Source organism: Lutjanus erythropterus, chromosome 5 (assembly GCF_056507025.1).
Source record: "Lutjanus erythropterus isolate fLutEry1 chromosome 5, fLutEry1.hap2, whole genome shotgun sequence".
NCBI lineage: Eukaryota > Metazoa > Chordata > Actinopteri > Lutjaniformes > Lutjanidae > Lutjanus > Lutjanus erythropterus.
Genome location: NC_139321.1, coordinates 18532565 through 18559246, shown reverse-complemented (window position 1 = coordinate 18559246; position 26682 = coordinate 18532565). Strand labels below are relative to the sequence as shown.

The 26682-nt window shown below is 41.1% G+C and overlaps 2 protein-coding genes across 2 annotated transcripts in view; both read right to left on the bottom strand.

The window, feature by feature from the left end:
• Positions 1–1499: 1499 nt before the first annotated feature.
• trmt112 (tRNA methyltransferase activator subunit 11-2) lies at positions 1500–8781 on the bottom strand. Its single transcript, XM_084719008.1, has 4 exons — positions 8576–8781; positions 6580–6681; positions 5616–5708; positions 1500–1890 (listed from the first exon to the last, which is right to left on the bottom strand). The coding sequence occupies exons 1-4, from the start codon at positions 8648–8650 to the stop codon at positions 1789–1791; spliced, it is 372 nt and encodes a 123-aa protein (XP_084575134.1). The 5' UTR covers positions 8651–8781; the 3' UTR covers positions 1500–1788.
• A 2667-nt stretch (positions 8782–11448) lies between these two features.
• The window catches only part of atg2a (autophagy related 2A), a 31350-nt gene continuing 16116 nt past the window's right edge, over positions 11449–26682 (bottom strand). Inside the window, exons 19-42 of the mRNA XM_084719007.1 lie at positions 26441–26553; positions 26113–26270; positions 24760–24892; positions 24420–24604; positions 24255–24335; positions 22088–22194; positions 21901–21993; positions 21692–21762; positions 20290–20366; positions 18557–18727; positions 18246–18372; positions 17603–17826; positions 16886–17115; positions 16570–16705; positions 15583–15810; positions 15402–15503; positions 15001–15085; positions 13984–14137; positions 13716–13785; positions 13487–13569; positions 13194–13315; positions 12742–12896; positions 12426–12584; positions 11449–11861 (exon numbers count right to left, since the gene is read on the bottom strand). Coding sequence (XP_084575133.1) covers positions 11625–11861; positions 12426–12584; positions 12742–12896; positions 13194–13315; positions 13487–13569; positions 13716–13785; positions 13984–14137; positions 15001–15085; positions 15402–15503; positions 15583–15810; positions 16570–16705; positions 16886–17115; positions 17603–17826; positions 18246–18372; positions 18557–18727; positions 20290–20366; positions 21692–21762; positions 21901–21993; positions 22088–22194; positions 24255–24335; positions 24420–24604; positions 24760–24892; positions 26113–26270; positions 26441–26553 — 3301 coding nt within the window. The 3' untranslated portion in view covers positions 11449–11624. The remainder of the gene's footprint in view (positions 11862–12425; positions 12585–12741; positions 12897–13193; positions 13316–13486; positions 13570–13715; positions 13786–13983; positions 14138–15000; positions 15086–15401; positions 15504–15582; positions 15811–16569; positions 16706–16885; positions 17116–17602; positions 17827–18245; positions 18373–18556; positions 18728–20289; positions 20367–21691; positions 21763–21900; positions 21994–22087; positions 22195–24254; positions 24336–24419; positions 24605–24759; positions 24893–26112; positions 26271–26440; positions 26554–26682) is intronic.

The window sequence follows — 26682 nt, the reverse complement described above, 5'->3', positions numbered from 1 at the left end:
GGACCTTTGTAAGGGGTTAAAATACATTTTCCTGCTCACCCTGTCCACAGCAGTACATTGCTAAGCTTCCATGCTGATACGCCCACTGCTTCTCCAAACTGGAGGCACGCTAACTGCCATCTACAATAGGTAATAGGCTGACTATGGGTAAGTACCTCATACAGCCCCACTTCAAAAAAGCCAGACTATCCATTTCAGGGGAGTTGTGCTCCAGACAATATCTGGGCTACTAGCCAGGGCACCAGTTCAGACTCCAGAAAGTTACTGGTCCCGGCCAATAAACAGTCCAGCGCAGATCTGTGCATAAAACAGCAAATTGTTGTTTTTACACTTTGGTTTTTGGTATGATTTACACAAATGAGGTACAACGTGTTAATTACTGATCTTTACAGGTGCTGGTAGGTGGATGTTCCTACCTTTGGCCAGAGCCAGGCAAGCAGTTTCCCCACTCCTAGTCTTTCTGCTAAGCTAAGCTAACAGACGAGAGCGGTAGCAATCCGCGCCAGAAAACCCAGGAGCTTATTTCCCAAAACGCTGAACTAAATCTTCACAAATCAAAATAATTTAATGGAATATGGGGAAATAAGATGTACTGGTTCTTTCTGATGCTTTCAGTACGCAGCTTTAGTAAGGATTTCAGAATAATTTTCAGCTTAAGCCTCTTTCATGCCAATATCTCAAGGCTGATCCTAATTTCATTAAATGACTCCGCTGCCCATCCCTTTTTATCTTTATCTTTTGTAGCTTTCATTCTGGGCCCGTTTCTTTCCTCTCTGTTCCTCTTCGCTCTCATTGTTAATTACAGCTCAGGACTTGGAGAGGACTGTTAATCTGTCAGGGGTGGCTTTTATTGCTGCTCTGCTGCCATCCCATTATACCGTTATTATAGTTGCGGGTGCAGGCCTGTAATTGCTGTAAGTAGAAGGGAAAGGTAGGAGAGACTCAGGCTGCCTCAAGGCTTCTGGTCAGGGCAAACACCCCCCTCTTCATCGTCTATCCTGGCAAGGTTTCTAAAAATGATAACGCCGTCTGCGAACAAACACGCTCCTGTTCCAACTTGACTGCTGCTGCTGCTGCTGCTGCACCATCTCGGACAGACAGAAGCAAATGGAAAGACGCTCAATTTGTCTTTTTGGACCTCAAACTTTTCTTAAAACGATCAGACACACTATGGAGTATCTCAGATCACAACAGCCCGCACAGGTGGGGTGTCATGCGTGCGTGTGTGTGCTGCAATGTGTTGAATAAGAGAGAAAAAAAAGGAGACTTCCTCAAAAACAACTTCTAGCCTGCCTGCTCTTTTTTTCTGCTTCTTTTCCTCAAAGCCAAATATAGACAAGCCACTGCCACGTCATCTGGCCCTCAGCACTTTCTTAAACCCTGAGAGAGGGCGAGATGGGGTTCAGAGCCTGCCGCTCACTCATGGAGCCTCAGGGTTTATATTTTAGCATGTCTGTAATAAAAATGAATCCATATTTTCCACAAAAACCCTAAAACAATTTTGGCTGTCATGGAAATCAGGACCGTTTTATTGAAAAAGAAAAAGAAAGAGCCCAAACAGTTACAAAAATAAATACAGATAAAACCACTGGGGGTTACTCTCGGGGAACATTTTCATCTTTTTTCCTCCATCAGCCGCCTCAGTATCATAACTACAAGCAACCAAACAGCGCGGCCAGTTTTCTCATGCCACTAATTTAAATCAGAGTCTCTCTTCTCTCTCTCTGAATACCCACAAACCCCTCTGAGTGACAGCGTTGTGGGGGGTGAGGTTGTGTTTGGTGCCGTCTACACCTCGTCTTCGTTCAGCAGCATGTTGGGGATTCCTCTGGAGATCGGGAACTCTCGTCCCGACTCAGGACACTGCAGACAGCCCTCTATCACCTCCACCTGCAACACACACACACACACACACACACACACACACACACACACACACACCACAGAGCAGACAGCAGGTGTGAGGCACCACTAGATGTCACCATAGAGCAAAATTCACCATATGGACAAAGGTATATGGACACTGGCTGCAATGCTTTTGGTTTGGGTTTGGTTTGGGCTCAGCCTCTTAAATTACATTTGATGTTACAACATACAACATTTTAGACCAGCGGTTCCCAAACTCTGGGCCGTGGCCCAATACAGGACAATAGAGCATTTGCTACCGGACCATGAAAAAAAGATATGAGTCAGCAGATTCAGATTTAAGCTACTACAGGGAGGGTTTTAGTTGTTATGAAATGGTCTCAATTCAGTAATGACGCCTCTATATGATCTACATAAACAAACGAGACCATCAGCAAGAAGAGCAGCTATCCAGTAAGTTGTTCTTATTACCTGTCGCTAGGACAGATTCTCCATTAAATCAGATTAAATGAGCCCATGTTTACATTTTTCCCAGGCAAAGCAAGAGTGAGTAGTAGGTTAGCATGTTAAAAAGAAGCAGGAGGAGATTTTTCTGTGGACAATTTTATTTTTGACATTTTTTGGTTATGAGGGTGGAAACACTGCTGCTTCTGTCCACAAGGGTTTTCAAAACCAACATAATATGAAAGTTACCTGTAGCCACTTTTGTAAGTATCTAACTGAACAGCTTATTTTTTGCGGTAATTATCTTAACCTCACTTCAGTCTGTGCTTCATTCTTCTTCATCCTTCCCCATGCTCCAAACATAAATGTACTGATCTTTAATTTAAGTAGGTCATCAGTATCCACCAGCACCTTTCAGCATTTCATGAAATCTGCGTGAGGCCACGACCTGAATCTTGCTGAGAACTTTATCCATGTTTCTTAATGCCTGGGCCACACAACGAGAGTTTTTAAGTTGTCAGATCACTGTGCTGTTCACACTACATGACTGATCTGAGACAAGAGGTCACTAACTACTAGATCTTCTACCCAAGGATTTTCCCTGTCTGCTCTCCAAACGGTTTTGTCACAAAAACACACTAAAAGTGACGGTTATTATTAATACCGAAGCATTAGTGTGCAGCCTGTTACTGTGGTGTTCGAGTACCACATTTATATGACCTGGATATGAAGTACTCCTGGCAACCAATTAAGTTTTACAGTGAAGATGGAGCCCCTTTCCTCTCCATTTATACGTTTACTCATAATCATAATTTAACCTTGATACAAAGTGTCCGTAGTGCAAAATAATATAAAATTAGTTCATCCTCCTCCTCTCCTCTTGAAAAAAAGTTATTTTTTAGCATCGCACCATCGCTTCTAGTTGCATATGAAAGAAACCCTTAAACTGTGTTGTCACGAAAACTAGAAGTGACAGTAGATTATTAAAACTGAAGCATCAGTGTGCAGAATGTGTTGTCAGCTCTGCTGTAGGTAAAGCTTGTTTTAACTACTTTATAGCCACCGTGGCTTTATAATTACTGTTTGCTCATTTTTAGATATAAACATGAATAAAAATTGTAGTAGTTCTCTATTTGGGTTTTACTGTCTGCTGCTCTGTTGCTCTTCCATCTCCTCCCTCCTCTGTCTCTTCCTGTCCACTCCTCTCTCAGCCTGTGTCGGCAGCTCATAGCCTCTGTGCTGTGTCTTGCCTTGCTTCTTTAGTTGCCCCGGACATGACCAGATATTAAGCCTGCTTGATAACCGTCCCGGCGTCAGTGAGTCACCAGCGAGCTCTTGCCAAGCCTTGGATCACGTCTTTGAACAGCTCGAAATTACAATTCTGTGATTTTCCTCTGATAAGGGGAAACTTTCATGAACAACAGTCTACCGGTCTAATTTCACACTGCGCTCTTTTTTCAGGTCTTTTGACAACTACTTTCTAAAATATATAATGTGTTTAGAAGAACTCCCTTTTCCCTTTATGTAGACTTAAGAGTTTCTGCTCTGACATTTTAAGTGTCAGAAGTATTCAGTATGGAAATTTCTGGGAAGCGGGCTAATACACAGCAACAGCTTTTAACAATCAGCCTTCTTACTACAGTCATGCTGTTTGTTACTCCAAAACTAACTAACTCCAAAAGTCGCCCTTGTGCAAGATTCATGGTGATGAAAGACTACATCAGATATTATATGTTCAAACATGTTTGCATGTGTTGAGTGATTATTATCACGCCCCTGAACGCCCCAACAACTCATGATCTCAGTATTTCTAAAATCTTGGCTACAGCCCAGAACATGACAATGCCCTCTGTGCACAAAGCCAGGTCCTTAAAGAAACCATTTCGCGTTTGCTGGAGAAGAACTTGACCTGATATCAACACCATTAAAACACTTTTGAGATGAACTGGAACACCGACTGTGAACCAGGCAACATCAGCACAACCTCATTAGAGCTCTCGTGGCTGAATGGGAGAAAATCCCTGCACCAAAATCTGGTGGAAAGTCCAGAGCAATTTGTCATAGCTACACATTTACAATTAACACCAACGGTTTGGGAAGGACGTCCTCAACATGTGTGTAATGTTTGGGAGTGAACATGCTTTTGGCCACGCAGCAAACATATTGGGGTTAGAGTAAGGTCTAAAACTAGAGTATTTTAGTTCCTGTGTTTGATCTCTACAAATAAACTGAATGGAAATGTTGCAGTTTACGAAAAACAAGACACTGTGCCGGAAACGACCACATGAAAGCTTTGCTGCTAATTGCTGTTGCCAGTAATAGAAACAGGATGCCAAGTTCATACCGTATCTTTCTATGTTACTGTGTGAGAGTGAATACTGTAAGCTATAGTTTTAACCAAAAGGTGTACTTAACTGTTCTGCACAAAGATATCCCATAATTATCATCATGATTCACTGTGTTAAGTGAAACAAGAACAGGAAACACGGCTGGGGCCCACGTGGTAAATAATATCAAGAATGGAGAGGTGGCTAAACCTGAAAATCACCAACGCTTCCTGCTGTAAGATGGTTTAAGGCTTGTAATAATGTGTTGGTTTGACGGAAAATTTAGAATTTAAGCTGAGAACACTTGCAAATTTGAATATGTACCCCAAAATGAGACCTTTTTAACCATGGGAAAACATTTTATTTGCAACAGTTACTCAGAAATCAGTCTGAAACCTCTCAGTTCTTTTAATGTTTCCAAGGGACGTTACCAGCAGGTGCAGACCAAAATCCCAATCCAAATTAAGTGAAATTCAATATCCAGTTTGTTTAATACTGATGTGACAGTGAATTCAACAGACACAGTTCCACATCAGCAGCAGCCATCTTGGTTGTTTACAAAAAAAAACTGTCCATATAATGTCCATACAATGGGGTTTAGTCTGTGCAGTCATTGCATATTAGATAAATGGTTGTGATTGGCCACATGGGATCCAGGATGGTTTACATCATTTAAGTAAAAATGCCAAACGTTCTCTGGCTCCAGCTTCTCCAATATGAGGATTTATTTTTTCACCCTCACTCTAAATAATTGGGTTTTTGACAAATCAAGACTTCTGATGATGCCACCAAATCCTCTCAGAGAATATGACGGGCATTTTTAACTTTCTTTCCCAGACGTTTTAGACCAAAACATTGTTCGGATAATATAAGAATATTAGAGTAACAGTAAAAATACAACTACATACCCTAGTAAAGGTACCATTACAAACAAAAAACACAGACCAGTGCCAACAGGAAAGACTGTGGGCTCCTCACCTCCAACAGCACTCTGTGCACTTTCTTCAGGAACTCCTCGTCTTTCTCATAATCTGGCACCAGCTCACCTGGCAGGTCTTGCCGTTGACCCAACTATTGAAGCATAAGAGACAGTAACAAGTGTTCAAACTGGGCAGCTGTCAATTTTTAAGTGGGTGTTACTGGATGGAAGAAGAGGAAATGACATGTTCTCCACCCACTAGAAGGAAAAGACAGTAAAAAAAACAAAACAATAACACAATAGTCAACACAACTGCAATGGAATACCGTACAACAGGGAGCGTACAGTCAAAGGAGAACACATTCTGCAAGTCATTGTTTGATCTGAAACCACTGCTGTTGATACACCCAGTCTGGTCCTATAAAGGATTATAAAGTGGGATGTGTACATTTTTTGCAGTGCAAGTTTTGTAAGCCTTCCAAGATTACAACAGATAAAAAGCACTCCAACACAGGAGGACAAATCACAGTGAATGAATGACGAGAAAGTAAGAAAACGAACAGAAATCTGGGCACATGTTGTAGCTCATCCAAGCAAAATACAACAAACCAATAAACTAATGAAACAATATAAAGGAGTATAAAATATACACAAAATACCACATAGATACAACACAGCACATTTTCATTATAAAAATCTCTCTTCAAATGCTGGAGACTGAAGTACAATCAATGAAGTGCTGATAAAGCCTGACAGCGAAAGCCCAAACTTTTGACCTGCCTCTCCGAATAAAGCAAATTACTAAGTTTCCTGTCATTCGGCATTCAACCGTGAGTCCTTCAGGGTAGTTTTTACCTTGATTGAACTAATGGCTTTTTCCAAATTGAAGACTGTCCTTGATTATGTTGAGACACGTGACAGATTGTAAGCTTTTATCCACGTCTCCCTGGAGTGCTCAAAAATTGGATCGGGACTCATGCTAATGTGATTTCGTCTAAGAGTCCCTGGTGCAGTCTGACTCACCTCCTCTGCAGCCTGGATCAGAGCGCTCCACTCCAGTTTAGGGATCATTCGGCTGACAAACTGAGGGTTGAACTCCACCTCGTTCATCTTCACCTCAGTCGCCTGAAAAAAAACAAACAAGTGTGGACATTCAGGGTCATTAAACAACTGTCTTTTCCAACAGATAGCTGTGTTCAAAATCACTTTCTCTGACAACTGTTCCATTGTACCTCAATACAGTATTAAAAAAAACACAAAACAGGTTGCTCTAGCGACCAGTGAATTCAGATTCTTCACACATTATTTTTTTTCCTTACTGGAAGTGCAGTGCAGTATGGTGTCACATACGTCTAATTTGCACCTAAGTAAAAATGTATTGTATACGCCATGGACAAGTTTTCTTATTCTACTATGGGAGGAAAGCAGAAGGAGGAAGATGAAGGTCAACGAGTTTGAAAGCAACAGTGGGAAGAAATCAAGGAAGAAAAAGCTGAAAAGAAATGACAACGATAACCAAAGAGAAATCCACTTGGCAGGAATAAGACTGTGAGCGAGACCAGATTTGGACAAACATTAAGTAGCGAGTTGGATTAAACTTGGCAAAGTCAATCCAGTACATGTCTAAAGAAGTGGGTTAATCATTGTCAGATGTGTGTCAAAGACACAAACGAAGAAGGCTTTGAAAATATCAGTTAGGTTGTAACCAAGTGTTCTGTTCTCTGCGTTTTGTTGAATCAGATTTCCTGCCAGAAAAACTATTCCTGGAAAACTGTGGAAAAGAACCCATGTTTCATCAGTCAGGGTAGGAGAAAAGAATCAAAAAGCAAAGGAGAAACCAATCAGGGGGCGGCACGGTTAGCACTGCCGCCTCACAGCAAGAGGGTCCTGAGTTCGATCCCCCGGCTTGCCGGGGCGGGGCCTTACTGTGCGGAGTTTGCATGTTTTCCCCGTGTCTGCGTGGGTTCTCTCCGGGTTCTCTGGCCTCCTCCCACAGTCCAAAGACATGCATGCCAGGTTAATTGGTGACTCTAAATTGCCCGTAGATGTGAGTGTGAGTGGTTGTCTGTCTATGTGTCAGCCCTGCGATGAACTGGCGACTTGTCCAGGCTGAACCCCGCCGCTCACCCAGTGTCAGCTGGATGTAAGGAGCATGATGAGAACTGTTTTTTTGTAAGGACAGGATTAAATTCTTAGCATTTCTGGCCATGAAGATTAACTGTGCTGCTGAGGTGGGAAGGAAATCAAGGAGAAAAGAAATAACTGTTGATGCTGTGAGAAAGTTTTGGGATGTCCAGGAAATTACTGGACAGGAAGAGCAGGAACTGTTGAGAGGCTTTCAGGCCGAGATTGAACAGGCTTGTTTATTAGAGAGTGGGATGAGGGTGAAGAAATTTTTCTTTTTATTTTAAGGGAAAAAAAGATAAGATAGGAGAATTTAGTGCTTTTCAGTCAATAGTAGGTGGTAATGCAACATTTTGGATGCAAACTGCCTCGAAAAAAACGAACGAAGACGACAAGAAGTCAAAAGCAAATGGCAGAGAAGTAAAATATTGCATTTGGTAGCAAATAGCGGGTGTGACTTTGACCACAGATGCTTAATTCATATCCTTCATACTGAGTATATGGAGATGATAATGATTGAAAATATATTTCTGTGTGGCAAATAGCACATGATGAGGAAAATATATATATATATATGTCGAGACATACACCTGTAGACTGAAGAGAGTAAGTCAAGTGTCTTTCCTGCTGCTAGCTTGCTAAACTCTCCAAATAAACAACTATCACATGTTCAATACTAACAAGTCAAATTGTAAAGGTAACGCCGGGTGACTGAATGTAGTCTGAAAAACCATTAATTTAGCTTTAAAAAGATCGGACAGACACTCTGACCTAAACAAAGTAACCAAGCGTTTGAAAGTCCTTTCATTTCAGTGAGGCACACAACAAAAAACATCCAGACTGACTGTTGTTTTAATGCTGTTAGCAGTTAGCCACGTTGCTAACATCAGTTTACCTTGATGAGCAGCGGGTATCCTTTAGTGACTCCCTTCACGTGAGACGTCAACATGTTGTGCGTCAGCAGCTTCATCTTTACTGCGAAGTCTCACTGGTTCAAACGTATATTAATGGCAAACGTACACAGATAGTAAACAGTCTGTCATCTACGTGTATGTATATCACGCTGTAGCGATCACATGTGGACCGGAAGTGCCTTTGTTGCGTCGCAAAAACAGTTCCCCGAAGCACACTTTTTTTTTAGTCCCACTACCGTTGGTTCCTCAGTTTATAGGTATTTATTTAATTTAATAATAAAATAAACAAAAAACGAAAAAAACGTAATAATAATAATAATAATAATAATAATAATAATAATAATAATAATTTGTGAGCTTAGTGAAGACTCCTGAACACCCATCTCAATTTTCACTTTCATATCTCACTGCATTCATGAGTTATTACAGATTTTTGACAATGAGCCATTTTGATTTTAAAATTTTGTATGGTGCATAAAATCCAAACAGACTGACAAACGAAAATACCTTTTATAAATTCAAATCAGCAAAGTCTTTAGATGATGCTGACTGATTTGCAGGACGACTGGCCCAACGGTTAAAAAATATCATATAACTGGATTATGTTACTGATGCATTAACATGGAAGCAGTAATTAATGTTGTAGCTTTTAACTATTACATATCATTTTTGTTATTTTTATCTGAAGCGAATCATATCTCAGTCAATCATGTTTTGTATCTGAAATCTAAATTTTCTGCAAAATAACTAGCAACAACAGCTCTTAAACAAAAGTCTACAGTAACATAATATGGAAAGCTCAAGAGGCACAAAACTGTATTTAACTACAATACTTAGTGTACTTAGTTACATTCAACCACTAACTATAACAAAACAGCAGCAAAAACATGTCAGACAAAGATGGTGTTCAGTTTTTATACTCAAATTTTTTTATTTTTTGTATTAATTTTGTATAGTCCTTGTCTTTGTATTATACAGGTCATTCATACAGTTTATGATATAGTAAATAGTAATTACACACAAGAGGTGTAACAAGCATCAACCTGTCATCCTCACAGACATGCATCATGCGCGCACACAAACACACACTCTCTCATTCTTACACACACTCACATACAGAGAAAGGGACACATATCCCTTACACTTATATTAAACGAACAAAAAAAAGATAAAAATGTAAAACTTTTTTTTTAAATCACAACCCCCCCAATTTTTCTATCCTCCACTGTCACCAGATTCACATCCTCTCAACTCTTATCTTGAAAACGAGTATGACAATACTTATGTTTTAACGAAATTTAAAAAAACAAAACAAATAAAGAAACATTAAAAAATGCAGGAAGGCAACTAAAGAAGTGGGCAAAGCGATTCTGAAGACAGAGCAGGTTAATTCAGATCCCAGTCTTAAACTCTTCATTGAAACAGAAGCACAAATGAGCTGCAGACAGAAGAGTCCAACATGACAATGTGCTACAGAGTTAAGAGGCTTTGTGTGATCCGGTGTCTCCGTTCAGTCAGGAAACATGTTCTCAGTCAGGTGTGTATCAATAAGAGCCAGTATGTGTAGTAGGGAGGGTGCAGGATTGAGGCAAGGCAACACAAACTAGTTTAAAAGGGCACTCTGCGAGGTTTATGGCACAAATAACAGCACTGAGAGACGCAGGTGCATAGTGGGGCAAAAGCGGAGCTAATGACATCATATGTTGTGAAGTGGAGGTGAAAACCATCTGCAAACATCTGGAGGGTGTTAGCAAAGGACACTTCATTGAAATATTCTCCCTGTCTCCACTATGAGCATCACTGAACAACAAGGAGACCAAAATGATTTGTCACATACTGCACCCAAAAAACTCATATCTTAATAAATCAGCTGGAACCTCTTTCTGGTGATGATTTTCGCAGTTTGTGATCAGTGACTAAGGATACAAACAGAGTAGGGATTTCTCACGAGTTCACTGATTTCAAAAGTTCAAAAGCTGAAGCACACTGGTTTCACAATTAAGTTGTTCTTTAAAGCTACTACAAGGGAATTTCAGATTGTGTTGATTTTGGAGCCCACTGTGGACAAAACTGGTAGTTTTTCCACCATCATATCCACAAAATACAATGTCAAAAATAAAATTATTTAAATGAAAATCATCTCCTAACTACTACTCACAGTAACTCTGCCTGGGAAAATGTAAACGCAGGCTTGCTTTAACTGATTTCAAGATCTGACCTGGTGGCGAACAGCTATATAGGCATATCCAATCTTCTTGTGGGTGGTCTTGTCAACTTATGTAGGTCATATGGAGGCATCAGTAATAAATTGTGATTTTAGTCTGTCTTTGGCAGTATAGCTTCCTCTGCAGCCCACTAGATGGCGCACTGAGGCCCACCAGAGGGCCACAGCTCAGTGGTCAAGAATGGCTGCTTTACACTTTACTTTTTTCCCATCCACCCTGGAAGCAGGTGTAAATGTGTATGAAATCAATACTCTGTACTCAATACACTATTCTTACTGATCACCAGCTGCAAACAGCATCATCATTCAAATTAAGAGTACAAACAGTTGGAAGCAGCTCTGTTCAGAGTACATGAAGTGCCCACAATCACAATCTGTGTCTATGAACAAGGAAACCTTGAGAGTTATAATCCTACCTGCCCTTTGTTGGACTGAAAATGAAGCCAGCTGAGAGTAATGTTGATATGTTTGCACAGACAGTGAGAAGAATCTGCAGACTAGTGTGTCACGGAGGGGAGGATATACGAGGAGAGCACGGGAACAGAATGAATAGATCTGGTTCAAGTCCAGGTGTGACGGTGCCACATAAAACACTGGGTGTCAGTAACTGCAGTAGTCGTTAGTCGTTGCTTTGTTTTTTTTTTTTTGCATTGGAGCACACACACGACTCTCATTAGTCCGTACACACATGCAAATACACATTCGCTCCCTTAGCTGAGACTTTTCCAAATCATGATCTCACACACACACACGTACACTCACACACACGTTCTCTATCTCACATAGACACACAAAAGAAGCCGTCATCATTCTTGGCCTTCCTCCGTGCGCCACTTCAGGAAATCCTCCTTCCGGGCGTCTGGTTTGATCTGGTTCCGCATGCCACCGAGCAGATTGGAGGTGGCTTCAGAGGCCACTATTAAAGGTCGGACCACGGTGGGCGGGATCTGCCGTAGGACGCCGCCCACAGCACCGGGCAGACCCTTCTGTTCGTGGCCACGGGATGCTACATCGCACAAGGTCTGAGCTGTGTCAATCACTCCCTGGAGAGCAAAGAGTGAAAATATTCAGTGTTTTAGTTTGTGTGTACATGCACACATGAAACCAGGCAACTGAAAGAAATCAGGATATACAAGAATTGTCTATTAATAAATTAACAATAGCTTTTGAGAGATTGTCTTCCTGTAAACTGTCTGACAGCCTTTTTGTTGTGTGTTGCTTGTATTCTATTTAGTGTTAAATTTTCTTTTATTGTTCTGGATGTCCTCTTAATATATTTTGTCATTGTAAATTCGGAATTTGTAAATAGAGAAGCACATTCACTGCTGCATCACTGCATATTATGATCTCTCAGTTCAACCTTCTGCACTGCTGTCACAGCAGAACAATCTTCAGGTTTAGATGTTGTTTCAAATGGCAACAATGAACCTTTCTTCTTCAGGAGAAATCTAGCTGTGGAAATCTAGTTTCTCTCAACCGTAACAGTGATTATGTAAACTGGTTTCTCATACAAGTAGATTGCTACAAGAAAACCAAGAGTACAGTTACTAGTAGCAAGATGAAGGGTCTATAATCAGTTTTGAGGGGGGGTAAGTTTGGGGACGCACTTCTCTGACAGTGTCGTACGCCTTGGCCACGCCTTCTCGGAGGTCTGCGGGCTGAGCAGCTCTGCGGGGCCGGCTGGAGGGGGCCCGGCCCTCTGTGATGGCGAAGCGGTTCAGGGGGGGAGTTGGAGAAAGGATGTCGTACACTGTCTCAGCTGTGGCCTGTAAGAGAAGCAGATAAACATCAACAATGGAGTCACACAAGCATGAAAATTTCAATAATTTAATATCTAGCAGTGCAAACGGTCCAAATTTAGCTCTTGTTTAACTTTAACTCACAGTTATGACCTGTTCTGAAAGTCCTGCATAGACGGAGTACCTGTATGGCCTGAACCAGCCTGTTGCTGAGCTCCAGAGCAGCTGATGCCGTGGAGGTGCCGAAGGATGCCGCCCCCCTCTGGAGACCTCGAATAATGCGCCCATCTTTCCTGTACTGCTCAATGGGCAACCAAAATAGATCTCTCACTCCATGGACTGGAGAAACACATGAAGATGGAAAGAAAGAAGAAGAAAATGAACCAAGAAACAACAGGATAAAGAACGGGTAAGTAGATCCACTCCGTAAAGAGTCATTTGGTGTTTCTGGGCTAACAAATTACGTGGTATCAGATTGGTCGATAGATTCACATACTCACTGATACCCGATCCTGCATTTTAGGCAACATCTGACATATTTTCCAATACTGGTAATGGTATCGGACCAACTTTAATGTTAAGATGACAGTGTGCACAACAGTGTGTTTGGAGCAGAGACAAGAAGTATGAACTCACACAGCTGGACAACTGAGTGCATGGGGCCAACACCTCCCAGAATGCCCGGCAGCTGATTCTTCCTGATGTCTGTCAGCCACTCTGTGACAGCGTACTGGATCACTTTGTCCACACCGAGGAGACTAGAAAGCGTTGCAGAAAAACAGAAACTTAGAACTAAACACTTTACTGATTTGCCAGTCATACATCTTAATCTAGTTTTAAGAAGACACAAACCACTGCTCAGATTTGGGACTTTTTCAGATGACAGAAATGTATGAAGTCCATTGATATGAAGGTTTTTGTATTTGTACCCATGTCTGCAGCAGAGCCTCTTTAGCTTCAACTCAGAACAGTTTAACTGGGCCAGACCGATCAGGATCCCTGCAAACGTTCCCTGTGAGACAAACAGCAGGACAGGAGTGTGAAAATACAATCAGTCTGCACAGTTCTTGATCAAATACACAGAAATCATTCAGATTTATTTATTATAAGATTTTGGTCAGGCTGACTGACAGTCGAGCTGTTTAAGTGACCTCTCACCTGTTCGATGACGACATGCTTGCCATGATAGTCCAGCCAGATAGGCACTTCAGAGGTGAAACGAAACTCCCTGAAAACAGCAGAGGAGGAAGAGAGACCATTTTAACATTTTAATTTATTTTATCAATCACAGTCAAGATGTCAGTGTTTTTTCACAACTTCAATATTCTCACAATTAACATTATTATTATTGGAAACACACAAGACTTTATTCCCTTTTGTTTGTAAACGCACAGTCAGACTTTCTATTGAAACAGCGTTATCATACCGGAAGTAGATCGGCTGGTCCAAGGAGGAGGTGGAGCCGGCAGAGGACGAGCTCTGCTCACTGTAGGTAGTTTCAACAGAAGCTGTGAGGTCAGGGCCCAGACCAGCAGCTGACTCAGCCTCCTCAGACACCTTCTGGGAGGGGTCTGCCTTCACTGAAAAAAAATGGGGAGAATTATAGAAAAATCACAGTGCACCTACATGATAGACGTTGTTAAGTATGACAGATGATTAATGAAAAGTGCAGCAAAGAAGAAACAACATTATCATAATTCAAAAATCACTGAAGCCCTCATAGACAAGTTATACACGGGCCTTACCTCAATGAGTAAATATTCAACCAATTTCATAAGGCAGTGTTGGGAAAACGAAGCTAACATAGTTATATCAGAGGAGACATGGCTTCGAGCATGGGAAACCCCATTTATCTCCACTAACTTCTTGTTTTGGAGAGATTTCTCCTGGAAACACCTGATTTCGTTCTTTATTTCCCCAAGTCAGAAATCAAAATTAAGTGGGTCTCAGCAATCCCGCTGGAGGGAGTGTGGGCATATCATACACATATTTTACCCATATGTTGAGGCTTTTTGGAAAAGAGTGGGCAAAATCAAGGATTCTGGACCTGAAATCTGACTCCTCTTTTACCTTTTTGTACTTATGAAATATTCCTAAAGGTCCAAGTAAAAGCAACACGTGCTCTTTAAAGATACTTATGGCCACAGCGCAAGTGAGAAAACAATGATAGAATGCTGGCTCCAGAGGAAGCCTCCAAACACTGCCTTTTTATAAACATAATTAACTTCAATGGAGAAAATGACTTTTACTCCGACTACAAAAAGGAGAAGAGAGATAAATACTGGGAAAAATGCGATTGTTACAATCATACAGACTTTTAAATGCATCATGAACTGCACCTTTTTTGTCTGTTCTTTTCACTGATTCTGGTGTAATGTCCCAGACCTCATCTGTTCTTTGGTCATACAAAAAAGAAGTGTTCAAAAAAAAATCAGTAGCTCACCCTCAGTCGCAGGGTCCACAGGCAGGTAAGGGTTAACAAAGGAAGCTAGATTACTGAAAAAGTCCTTCAGGAAAAACAGAGCATCCTGGATGGGAGACAGAAAAAAAAGGGCTGGTTAAATGTGCAGAACTATCAGACAAAAACTACTGATCCCTGTCAGGATGAGTGATACCAGCTAATGTCCCATCTTTTATGTTCAACGGCTCACTTTGTAAAGTAAACTACTTGAAACTGAACTAGTGCTGCTATGAATATTTATTTTTGAGGTCTGATTTCCCCATTGATATGCAAAAAACAGAGTTGTTTACATCTCAGAGGACTGTAGTCAGGCTGCAACAATTATTGTCATTGTCAAATCATCTGCTGAGTATTCAGGTCAGTATCTCAGGTGTCAGAGTTACCTGGTCGATGTTAAGTCGTAGAGGCAGCAGGCTGACCCGCAGACAGCACTCGGGACCACCGAGGCCAGACTCTGGACACACCTGCAGGGCCTTCACTGTCAGCTACAAAAACAAAACACACTATCAGTATCATACATGGCAGGATCGACAGTCCCTCTTCCCTACCGGTCTGTGGTCTCACCATGTTGGAGTGGGCTCGGCGCGGCATGCTCTCGCTGGTGTAGAGGTAGAGGAATTTGTTGATCTGTGAGGAGGCCAGTCGGTCTCGAACTTCCAGCTCCTGGACAATAAACACCTGCCTGGAGAGGGGCTGCTCGCCACCAGGACCAACCCCGACCCCCGCTGCCGCTGACCCCTCCCCATCCTGCCCTGCTACTGCCACTGGGTAGGACTCATGCTGGAAGGACACCTGGAGGACAGAACGGGAGGAAGGTGATGATAAAAGATGGTGTTTACATGTTTCTCAGTACTGGTAAAGCTGCATTCTCTGGGGAAGTTGAAACTTAACTTTACTGCTTCACAATTTAAAACTGTTTTAAGTTGAATTTAAAGGAATAGTTTGATATTTGGGGAAATACCCTTACTTGTTTCTTTGCCAAGAGTTAGATGAGAAAATCGAAGCCACTCATGAATCTGTATGATATGAATGTCAAGTCAGCAGCTGGTTAGTTTAGCTCAGCATAAAGACTGGAAGCAGCAGGAAATGACGACCCTGGCTCTGTCCAAAGGTAATAAAATCTGCCTGTGAGAGTGGTATTAATCTTTTCAGCAAGAAAGTGAATAATGAATGTCCTAAAGTGTCAAACTACTCCTTTAACAGTCATATAAAACAAAAATGTACAGCTGAGAGGAAACATTTCTTCTGCAAACACATTTGGTGGACGTGTAGAAATAATGCCAAATTTGCAGCATCATCTGACTATGAAGGAAGTAACCTCTTTCTGTCTATGTGTATGACTGTTCTTCACATATCTCGAGAACCAACGGAGCAAACGGAGTGCTGAGTGTGAAGTTGATCGGATGAGTGGTTCTCAAGAATGCTGCAAGCAGCACAGCAGTCAGGTAATCGTCCCAAATGGCCAGAGTACTAGTTAGGACGAACCCACTGTCGACCACCTCTAGTCTGAGTTCCATCTCAATCCAGCGAATGCACACACTGTATAAATACCTTGGTGAGCTGGATCTCCATCAGCAGCGTGTGCTGACGCCCGCTGCCTCCAGCCCAGCGCCACGAGTTCTGGGGACGAGAGGAGGTCACAGAGCGGGACGGGGACCCACGGACACCAGCAGGGACTGAACGACCTCTGCAGAGAGAAGGAGTTGGTGAGAACAATCCTCAAAGGAAAGGAGAGTGCAGGAGAACAACTATCTTGATGTGTATATTGTGTGTACTGTATGAGAAAGTAAATTCTAGGGATTTGAGAACTGACGTGTGCCCTGTCTGCCTGTGTCTGTGTGTCTCTCTGTGTGTGTGTGCGTGTCACCTGTTTGCGTGCTGGGCATGTATGGACATGGGCTTGCCGCCAAAGTCCTTGCCGCCGTAGAGATGCCAAACCACAGAGATCTCCCGCAGCACCACCCTGCTCTGGGGCACCGGGAAGCGACTGGGGGCCCTGAGGAGGTCTGAGCTGCCCCGAGGCCTGGAGAAGTGACTGTCCTTCACCCTGATGGGCCCCTGAGACAGCACCGTCACCACAGGCTCCCCATCCTTCGGCTGCAACAAATTCCATGTGAGGACGTTTTTGTGAGTAAGTAGAGACATTACTTCTAACAAGCAGACAAACTGTATTTTTCATTTTACAATACATTTTATTTCTATTTTGTTTTCAGTTCAGTTAGATCCCAGAGTGGGTTTGCTCATTTCAGCCAAATTATTTTTGTTTAAAAGTATTCATCATAGGTAAGATTTATGTTCAGAATAGGTATCACAACATAACACTTAATGCAGGCAATTAACACAAAGTCATGTAGGCACCCCAGTCTCAATAAACATTATGCATCAAAGCCTCATCATACTTGTCATGTTGACAAATTTGATCTAAATGACAAACACAAAAACTAAAGACATTTCCTGTATTTTATTTTAGTGAGTTTTGTAAGTGCACAATATCGTTTCAATCCAGTTATTATTTTAGTTTGAATTAACAATAACATTCTTAACAGAGAGAAAGAGGACCGTAAAATCAAGACGAGGGACTCACAGGGATGCCCATGCCAGGAGCCTCCAAGATGCAAAAGTCATCGTTGTCAGTGGAGCCCTCGGAGCCTTCGTCTGACATCATGTCTGCCTGGGCCTCTGTTGCTGTGGCAACCAGTCCGTCAACCTCAGAGTCCTCACCCTGCAGGATGGAGGGACCGCGCTTCGAGGCTTCACCAGGGAACAGGTACACGGAGACAGGCGAGCCTCTCGGCATGGAGGGTGAGCCTGGACAAATGTCATGTTTAAGAAATCAACAACACGCAAAGATTTGTGAGCTACAGAAGCTTGTACTTTAAACACTGAAAACCTTGTGAGCACATGTGCATATAGCAGATATATATTAAAAACTTTTTTCTTGCATCAGATTTTGTTGTTTTGTTGGTAAAATCTAGGAAAGCAGGGGATGACTTTCATGTTTTTTCCTTCTTAAAAGGTCATTTCAGCTCATTAAGACCTCTGTATCTGTCAAGCTTCACCACAGCTTTTTAACACTTATCTAAACCGATTTAAATAAAATGACCCACAATCCTCCCTCCTTTACACAAGGAAACATGGTTCACTGCAGAATTTCACTGAAACGAAACTGCTGGGATGTTCAGATGTGCAAAAAAAAAAAAAAGGGAGAGAGAGAAGCTCTGCAGTACCTGGATCTAAACTCTCTTCTCTGTGGCTCTTCTCTGTGTCAATTAAGGCATCAGCCAGGTCGTACTGGTTGATCTCAGCAGTTTCAGCTGGAGGGCAGGGTGGCAGAGACGCAGGACTTTCTGACAGCTAACAAGACAGAATATTACACTGACATTAGACAATTTTCATTTTGATCATCTTTATAACATTTTTCAATATTTATGGAACCATACTTAAAATTCTGTATTTATTATGTAAGAAATACAATATCAAAAAATATTATTTTCTTCGGTATGTTATTTTAATTCACAAGTGAATCAGTGGTACTTACTGGCAATTTCTGGCCAGCGATTTCGGTGGGTGAGGCGTGTCGCGGTGGGGGGTGCAGGTCACCCTGCGAGACCAGGTACTGCAGCATGTTAACCAGGGCAGCGCAGGAGTCAGCACAGGTGTGAAGGTGGACCACATTGTTGGAGCAGCGGAGCTCGAAGAGAGGCTGAGACTGTGAACAAAGACATGATCACATGATATTTATATTAGTAAGAGGAGAATGAATAAAGCTGGTGACAGAGAGGAAATACATGGAATTATGAAAGGAGATGGGAAGACAGTAAACAGTATACTGTGGATATGACATGTCTACCTTTTAGTAACAGCGCCTGAGGAATTTGTTACTACTTAGGGACTTTGGATCAGTCTTTTCATCTCTCATGAAATGTAGAAAACACTGACAAGATTTTCTCCTAACCCGAGGGTGATAACCAGGGAAGTGCCAACACCAAATCCAAGATATTTATAGCAGTATTAAAAAACAAATAAAAATGACAACTTGAAATAAAAAAAAAAGTTGAGTAATAAATCTGATGTTCATAGCATTTTTTGCTCATATAATTCATTATTCCTTTTAAGTGCTTCTGCTTTTCTTTTCATAGTAAAATAAAATAGCCAGCCATGATCTAAGCATGTGCAATAAAATCGGCACAAATTGCTTTTTGAAATGAATGCTTGAATTAGACATGTTTAATTACAAAACAAAAACAATGCAGCAGTCAGTAGCAGTCCTATTAATAAAATGACAATAATAAAGTAATTAACTATTTAATATCACAGTAGGTATTGTCACAGTCCGACGCAGTACTGAGACATTTTTTATTTGTGTCTTTGCGATAATTGATATATTGTTATATCCTCAGTGGTAAAAGTACTTTTCTACTCATCATTCTCAAAAAGCTGCTTCAGCACCAACAAACCCCATTAGCAGGAGCTGAAGACAGTCATACAAACTGGTGACAGCTTTGTGCAGCTACTCTAAGGCACAACTGTCAAATAATGAAATAAGCCTTAATCAGCCATCTATTACCGTCTGTTGAGTGAAAGGATAAACATTATGTTTTGTCATTTCAAGTTTTGTGATTACAGGAAATAAAGAACCAGGAATCTGTGGCCATGAGAGCCACATAAAAAGAAAGTGTGAAGACATCCATCATAGGGCGAACAAGAATATAGATGGAAGGAGGATTAAACAAAAACAAACAACAAAAAACTATTAAAACAAATATATATAAAATGAAAAAACAGGTAATAAAAGGTTATAAAAAAACACACTACATCGCTGTAAACAGTAAACGGATAGAGAAAATGCCTCAAAGAAAAAGCTAGAAAATGCAGCCAGACCTGCAAAATATCATTTCTCATCGTTACATAACTGACTTTAAACTGACCTTTCTCACAGTTGTACACCTTGCTGCTGATTGGCTAAAAGGATGACTGCATCACTGTTGAGGGATGACATGTTTACTGTCCCCTTGTTTGTTTTGGTTCCATGTCCATCTGAAAAGTGATCCTAGTCTGTCTGAAGCCATTATTACAGTGAAACTTAGAGTAAAATAAATATTTATAAACACGGGCTCTATGCTCGTTAGTGGTTTTTGAAGGAAATTGAACTAAATTACAACGTTTCGTTAACGCTCACATTTTTCTCTGGCAGGGGCGGTCATTTTTGTGCTGTGGCGTTTCATGGCCGCTGAGTGAATATGAAGGAATCACAGGTATGTAAACACTCACCAGTTTGCCCGTATCACTGCCTTTCCATGTGGTGATGGCGAGCTCCAGCAGGTCAATGTCCAGAACGCACACATAGTCTGTGTGACACAAAGAGACATGTGTATGTTTTTATTGGACTGCAACACTGAGTTGTGTTTACATGACTGATACAGACTACTGTGTTGGCCTGAATGTAAGACATCCATGACCTCCTTTTGCAACACCTGTTTTTGTGGAAAAATTACTTTTTGAAGATACAAAATACTTTTTCAAGTATTAAAGTAGCAGAAAACATTAAATATCTTTTACAATTTTTATCTTGATAACACCTCTGATGTCAGCCACACTAGTTTTGCTATTCCAACAATAAGGAGTGTGTGTGTGTGTGTGTGCGTGTGTGTGTGTGTGTGTGTGTCTGTGTGCGTGTGTGTGTGTGTGTGTGTGTGCGTGTGTCTGTGTGCGTGTGTCTGTGTGTGTGTGTGTGTGTGTGTGTGTGTGTGTGTGTGTGTGTGTGTGTGTGTGTGCGTGCGTGTGCGTGTGTGTGTGCGTGTGTCTGTGTGCGTGTGTCTGTGTGCGTGTGTGTGTGTGTGTGTGTGTGTGTGTGTGTTTGTGTGCGTGTGTGCGTGTGTGTGTGTGTAACTGCAGCTGACAAACATTCTTCTATCCTTCACCAGTCATTTTTGGCTGTTTGAGAAATGATTTGGTCCCCCGTGCATTTCTGCAGCTGCAGTGTTGGGAGAATTTTTTTGCCCAAATTTTTCTTTGCCCTTCCCTGGCTTCCTCGCAGGGTCACCGTTTTCCCATTTTTCTTCTGATTTATGACAAACTGTCACACTTTTTCACCTTTTTTTGTTATCACAGCCTGTTTCTGCAACTATTTTCACCTGTTGTCGAAAAAAGCTTAAGCAAAAGTAAAAGTATTTACCATAACATGCTATTGCAGTATGTTCATTGTTTCCGTTCTTTAAAAGTTACCAGAATGCAGGGAACAAAGTCTCTGAAACTAAAAATTAAATGAAAAAATAGGGTTTATAGGGAAAACCCCCAGACCTCCTGCTTTATTTTAAAAATCCTTCCTAGTTTTGAGGTCTCAGGGTTCGCAAGTACGCGTTTCACTTGTTTTCACTCATCAGGGATTTATTATGTCTGTGGCAAAACATGTTGCATGAACAGACTGAAAACTTGGACTTCCTTAATACTTTTTAGTGCTGAATTTCTCACAGAAACACTATAAATGGGAATGAAGAAAGTCTCTTGCAACATTTGGGTTATAACCAAATGCAACACTCCTAAGTAACAGCCTCACTCTGTAAGCAGTAAGAGCCAGTACTAAAAGAGACTGTCTGCAGACGACACAAAAACATATTCTCTACGACTATTCTGCGAGTTTACACAGCGCACACGTGTGTATCGTGAGTCTTACCTCTTCTCAAGTCCACGGTGTCAGTCTCACATTTGTCAGAGAGGTAGAGGGCAGAGTCATCCAGGATGAATCTGACCACGACACAACAAAAACACAACTTATACAGAAATCTTAGACTCTATGATGCGACGCAAACTGAGAGTAACATTTCATTTTCCAGTAAATGTAATATTGTGATTTAAAGGGAGATTTTTTTTTTTCAACTGTACCTGAGGTGGAAGGTGGCAGTGTCTACAATGATATTACTGGACAGAGAGAAGGACTCTGCTGTGAACAACACTCGCAGTGGCAGATACAGAGGTCTGGAAAACAGAAAAAAAACATAAGATGAGCATGAAAAAAAGGGTGCAATGTATACTGTCATTTTCAGACTGTTTATTCAGGTGTATACTGTACCTGTAGTCGACAGCACAGGTAGCGAGGTGTGTGTGGAGGACAGTGATGACGGCAGGTGCTGTGTATCCCAGAATGGGATCATCAATGACATCCAGGAAGTCAACCAGCTGTTACAAACGAACACAGACTCTTTTAGCAAATGACAAACATTTTAAGTGCATCCTCTCAATCTGATCTGGGCCTGGAGTGTGGTTTGTGTTTTTCTGCATAACCCAAATGGTTTTAACAGGGAAATAAAACAGAACAAATTCCTGCCACAGTAACTCAGACTGCAGGTCTGTTTGGTTATGCAATTTGTCATACTGAATCAGACTTTACTAGCTTCAGTGTAATAGTATATACTAATTATCTCTGGAAGCAGGAAAAGGAGAAGAAGGAAAAAAGTTTTTTTTTTTTAATTTTGGCAGGGTTGGTGATTTAGTACTGCTGCGACCTGTGTGGTAAAGCCGGCTGATGTTAACTGCATTTGTTATAATGTTCCTGATCAATATCTGTGTCCAACTCTCTGGATTTTCCTTTAATGTATTTTATTTTCTGGACGGAAAGATTCTGTTCTGTATAATCAGTCTGTAACATCCAGTACCTTTTCAGATTTGCTGTAATTGACCCTCTTTGGTACACTCACTTTCTCTAAACCCTGCATCCAGTCATGGAAAATACAGTTACTAAATACATTTACTCATGTATTGTAATTTTAAGTACGAATTTGAGGTACTTATATTTTATTTTGGTCTTTTCTTTTTGTGCTGCTACATCTATTCCACTACATTTCAGAGGGAAAGTGATATACTCTTTACTGCACTACAGATATCTGACCACTTTAGTTAGTTAGTCAACTGGCCAACTGACAGAATATTTATTACCATTAATTATCTTTCATGCAAAAATATTTCACAAACATGAGGATACTCTGCTTTACCTTGTTGATAATTTTTAATAATCTAATTTTTTTTTTAATGATTCTGAGGTTTGGTCTAGTGGCTGGACAAAAGCATTGTGAGTGTCACGCTGGGCTCTGAGTAATTGTGATGGCATCTGTTTTTGTATTTTCAAAAATTTTCCAAACCAAACAATGAATTAATGGAGGAAAATAGTCATGAGTCATGAATGAGAACAATCATTTGTTGTAGTCCCATACAAAATGGCTCAAAATAAGCTCCACCTCAACCACAGCAGTAAAATCCTGCTTTTATACTAATGCATGAGTCATAATAATGTAATGACAGCATGTGTAACAACATAATAGTCACAGTGAACATTTCTCTGCACTTTCTCAGTACTTTTACTGTTATTACTTCCAGAAACATTTTCAATGTAAGACGCAATTTTTTCAGAGTGGCACTGATATTTTTACTCTGAATACTTTCTCCATCGGTCTACATCACTGATTTACAACAACACCAAATCACCTTCAGTTCAGATCAACCACCTGAATGATGCAGCTGCAGGTAAAACACAATTTATGAAGCTGGAGAAAATGCTTGACGATCAAAATAGCAACAGGATGATGAAGAGTGAGATTTGCTAGTTTAGGAAAAGCAACAGCTACACCCAATATCTCACTACTCCACTGCACTCCGGTCCATGGCTATGACAGAGGCTGGCATCTCGCTCTCTTATACTCCGCATACTCCTCATACATTTCTATTTTTGAAGGGGCTGCTGTGGAATGTCAAAAATGTTGGTCTGGAAAGAGAAGAAGCCATTTTCTGACTCTGAGGGACTGAAACCCAGTCTTTGAATCTGACATCTATCTCTGAGAGAGATGAAAAATGTTCTGTTTCCGATTTGTCATTAGCAAGTAAATGTAAAACAAGAAATTAGAATATAACATGCTTATATTTGATGCTGAAAAAAAATGTTATTACAGCGGATTACTGATAAGGACCCTTCTGTCAACAGTTGGTGTAAAATTATATTTGAGTTGGTTCCTATGGAGTATCTTACAAGTATTCTACATGCCAAAGTATATCAGTCCTACAAAGTCCTGCAGCCCTAACCTGAATTATCTTGGACTTGACTTCTCCTCCGTTATTTCACAAGGCGTCTCCTTTTGTTTTGTTTTTTTTTTTTTGCTTGAATTAAATAAGAACATTGAGAGACAAGAGGAATTGAGAAGACTGCATGATCGGTAAAGGACTTTTAGTTTTCTTGTACCGCTTCTCACCTGCTCATGCCAGCTGTGATTAGTCTGCGTCATGTAATGTCGCATGGTGGCACCCTGAAGTCGAAGGGCAACCAGGAACTCCTGCAAGGATAAACAGAAACAAACATGTTTAATTTCAGGCTTGCACCAGCTGTAAAAATCTGGCGTTTGAGGGGGAGGACACACCTTGACACTCCTCTGTGGGTCCAGTGTGACTTTGATGGCTGTGGACAACATCTGTGGTTCTCCCTCCCTGCCGCTCACACTGCTCACACCCACCTCTGTGGGGTAGATGGTAGGGTCCAAGTGCTTTGGGGGAGTGAAACTAGGCATCTCCAAGCGTTGTGGGATGGGGGTGTCTTTCACCACCGCTGCAGTAGAGAGGGGGGACAAAAAATGAGCTTATTGACCCAGAAAATGAATTTTCTACATTATTTCTACCATCTGTTTACTTCCTCATAATTAAAAGAGGAAAATATGAATTATGCCACAATTAAATGTGTTCTAACAGCGTGAAAATGTGCACCTCGATGGTAGAGCTCCACTCGTTTGCTCTCCAGACACAGGAAATTGAGATTGGGGTCATTTTGGTGCTGCGCCACACTAAATATCTTTCCCCCTTCCAGGTCGAGCACAATTTCCCCATGACTCTGGTCCTCCTGAACCAGTGAGATGACAGTGAGAAAGAAAAACAGTTACTTGTTAAAAATGGATAGGGATGAAATTTGTAAAATGTAAATGAATCAGAGTCAGAACTGTCTTTAATTATTTGAACCAAGATCAAGTCAAGCTTCAAGTCTTCAAAATGTGATAAGTCAACATCACACCAAATATTTATTCTTTAATAGAAATAAGGCATTTAACAGCCACTTGCAAGTAATGAATCAAAACATTAAATGTCCTGGTTGTGTTCATAAGATGCAAGGACTGCTCCCATAGGTGATAAGTATCTAAGTTAAGAGCATTTATTATTAGGAACATTTACTCAAAAACATTTAAGTATTTATTTTTATTTCAAATTCCTCACACAGCAAGCAGCTGACCCCATCAACATCTAAATTAAAACAGTGTAGATGGCATAAAAATATTTCTTATAATTTATAATCTAGACAAAACATATTCATAATTATCTTACATTTTTGACAATAACTAAAAGCAAGAGTAGCACATCATTACTCAGTGCATCAGAATCTTTTTCACTGCTGCAGGAAGGAAAATATGCAATATGCTGGAAATCAGGGGAAACTATTGAGTACTACTGAGTTTTCTCCATTTTATTCTTGTGCCAGCAGCTGGAACTGGAAGTGTGCACTAGACTGTGGTAACGTCTGTTCATCCTGGTGATGTCATCAATTATTCATGTTCCAAAAGGCAAAAACACAAACAATATTGAATTCTTCAGGATTTATGGGGTCTCAAAGTCAAGTTTCCTCAGGTTTTTACCATCAAGTCTAAAGTAATTCGAGTCTCACAACTGACAAAAACACAGTAATATATTAACGGGCTGGCTAATACTCCTGCTTTAATCAGTTCCTGCAACCTCTTACAGAGCTGGTGTCATGTCCATGCACACTGTTACAGAGGTTAACGCCACTTCATAGATGGTAAGAATGTTCTTGCCACATAGTACTCATTGTTCTCATAAAATAAAAATAGTTTTATGTAGTTATACACAGTATATAGTTATATACAGTTTCTAGTTTTATTTCATGGTTCTCGGCTCAAAGTAAAGTAAAAAGGCCCCCATAGAAAATCAGGGTCAGGGTCCCTGTTGTTTAAACCGCGGCCTCATCAAGTAAATCATGGATGAAGGGGCCCAGCCCTCGCCTCCTTAAATTCAGTGTGCTATAACAGTATAATTAGCAGCCCCACTGCTCACCTTCTTGTCTGTTCTGGCTTGGAGGCGACCTTTGTTGATAATCACAGTGAGGGAGAGGAGGCTGAGGTTGTGGTTGGCGCGGGAAGCTGACTGCTGACTCCTTCCATCTGATTCACTGGCCAAGTAGAAGTGAGGCTCGTCCTCCTCTGAATCAGAGTCTGTGACAGAGAGTGAGAGAAGGCAGAGGAAAACATATTAATCTATCTAATCTCTTCCATCCTTTATCAAATATACAAAAGCTGCTTTATTTAAAAAAGATGTTTTGGCAGGCCAGTTGCTCCAATAGATCTACACGTTTAAGTTTTTGCATAAAAGCAGTTAAACTCACCCAGTCTAAAGGCCGACTTGCACAGCTGGAACTCGTCACGCTGATGGCGGCTCTGGTCTGGGCTGTGGGCCGAGGGCGGAGGAGGCTCCCACATCAACAGATCATTATTGATCCTTTTGGACAAAAAGGCAAAAGTGTGGGCGAGGAAAATTAATTGTGATGCAGGATTGGATGCAGGAGAACACTTGACCCTGTTCTGCGTTCATATAGGAGTGAGTTGCAATGCATCGTAGATAAAAATA

Bases quoted from the DNA above. Each gene is read 5' to 3' on its own strand.
- trmt112 (XM_084719008.1), bottom strand. From the start codon at position 8,650: ATGAAGCTGCTGACGCACAACATGTTGACGTCTCACGTGAAGGGAGTC. The intron at 5,709-6,579 runs GTGAGTCAGACT...ATGCTTCAATAG, and splicing joins TGATCCAGGCTGCAGAGGAG to TTGGGTCAACGGCAAGACCT. The intron at 1,891-5,615 runs GTGAGGAGCCCA...TGTGTGTTGCAG, and splicing joins TGCACAGAGTGCTGTTGGAG to GTGGAGGTGATAGAGGGCTG.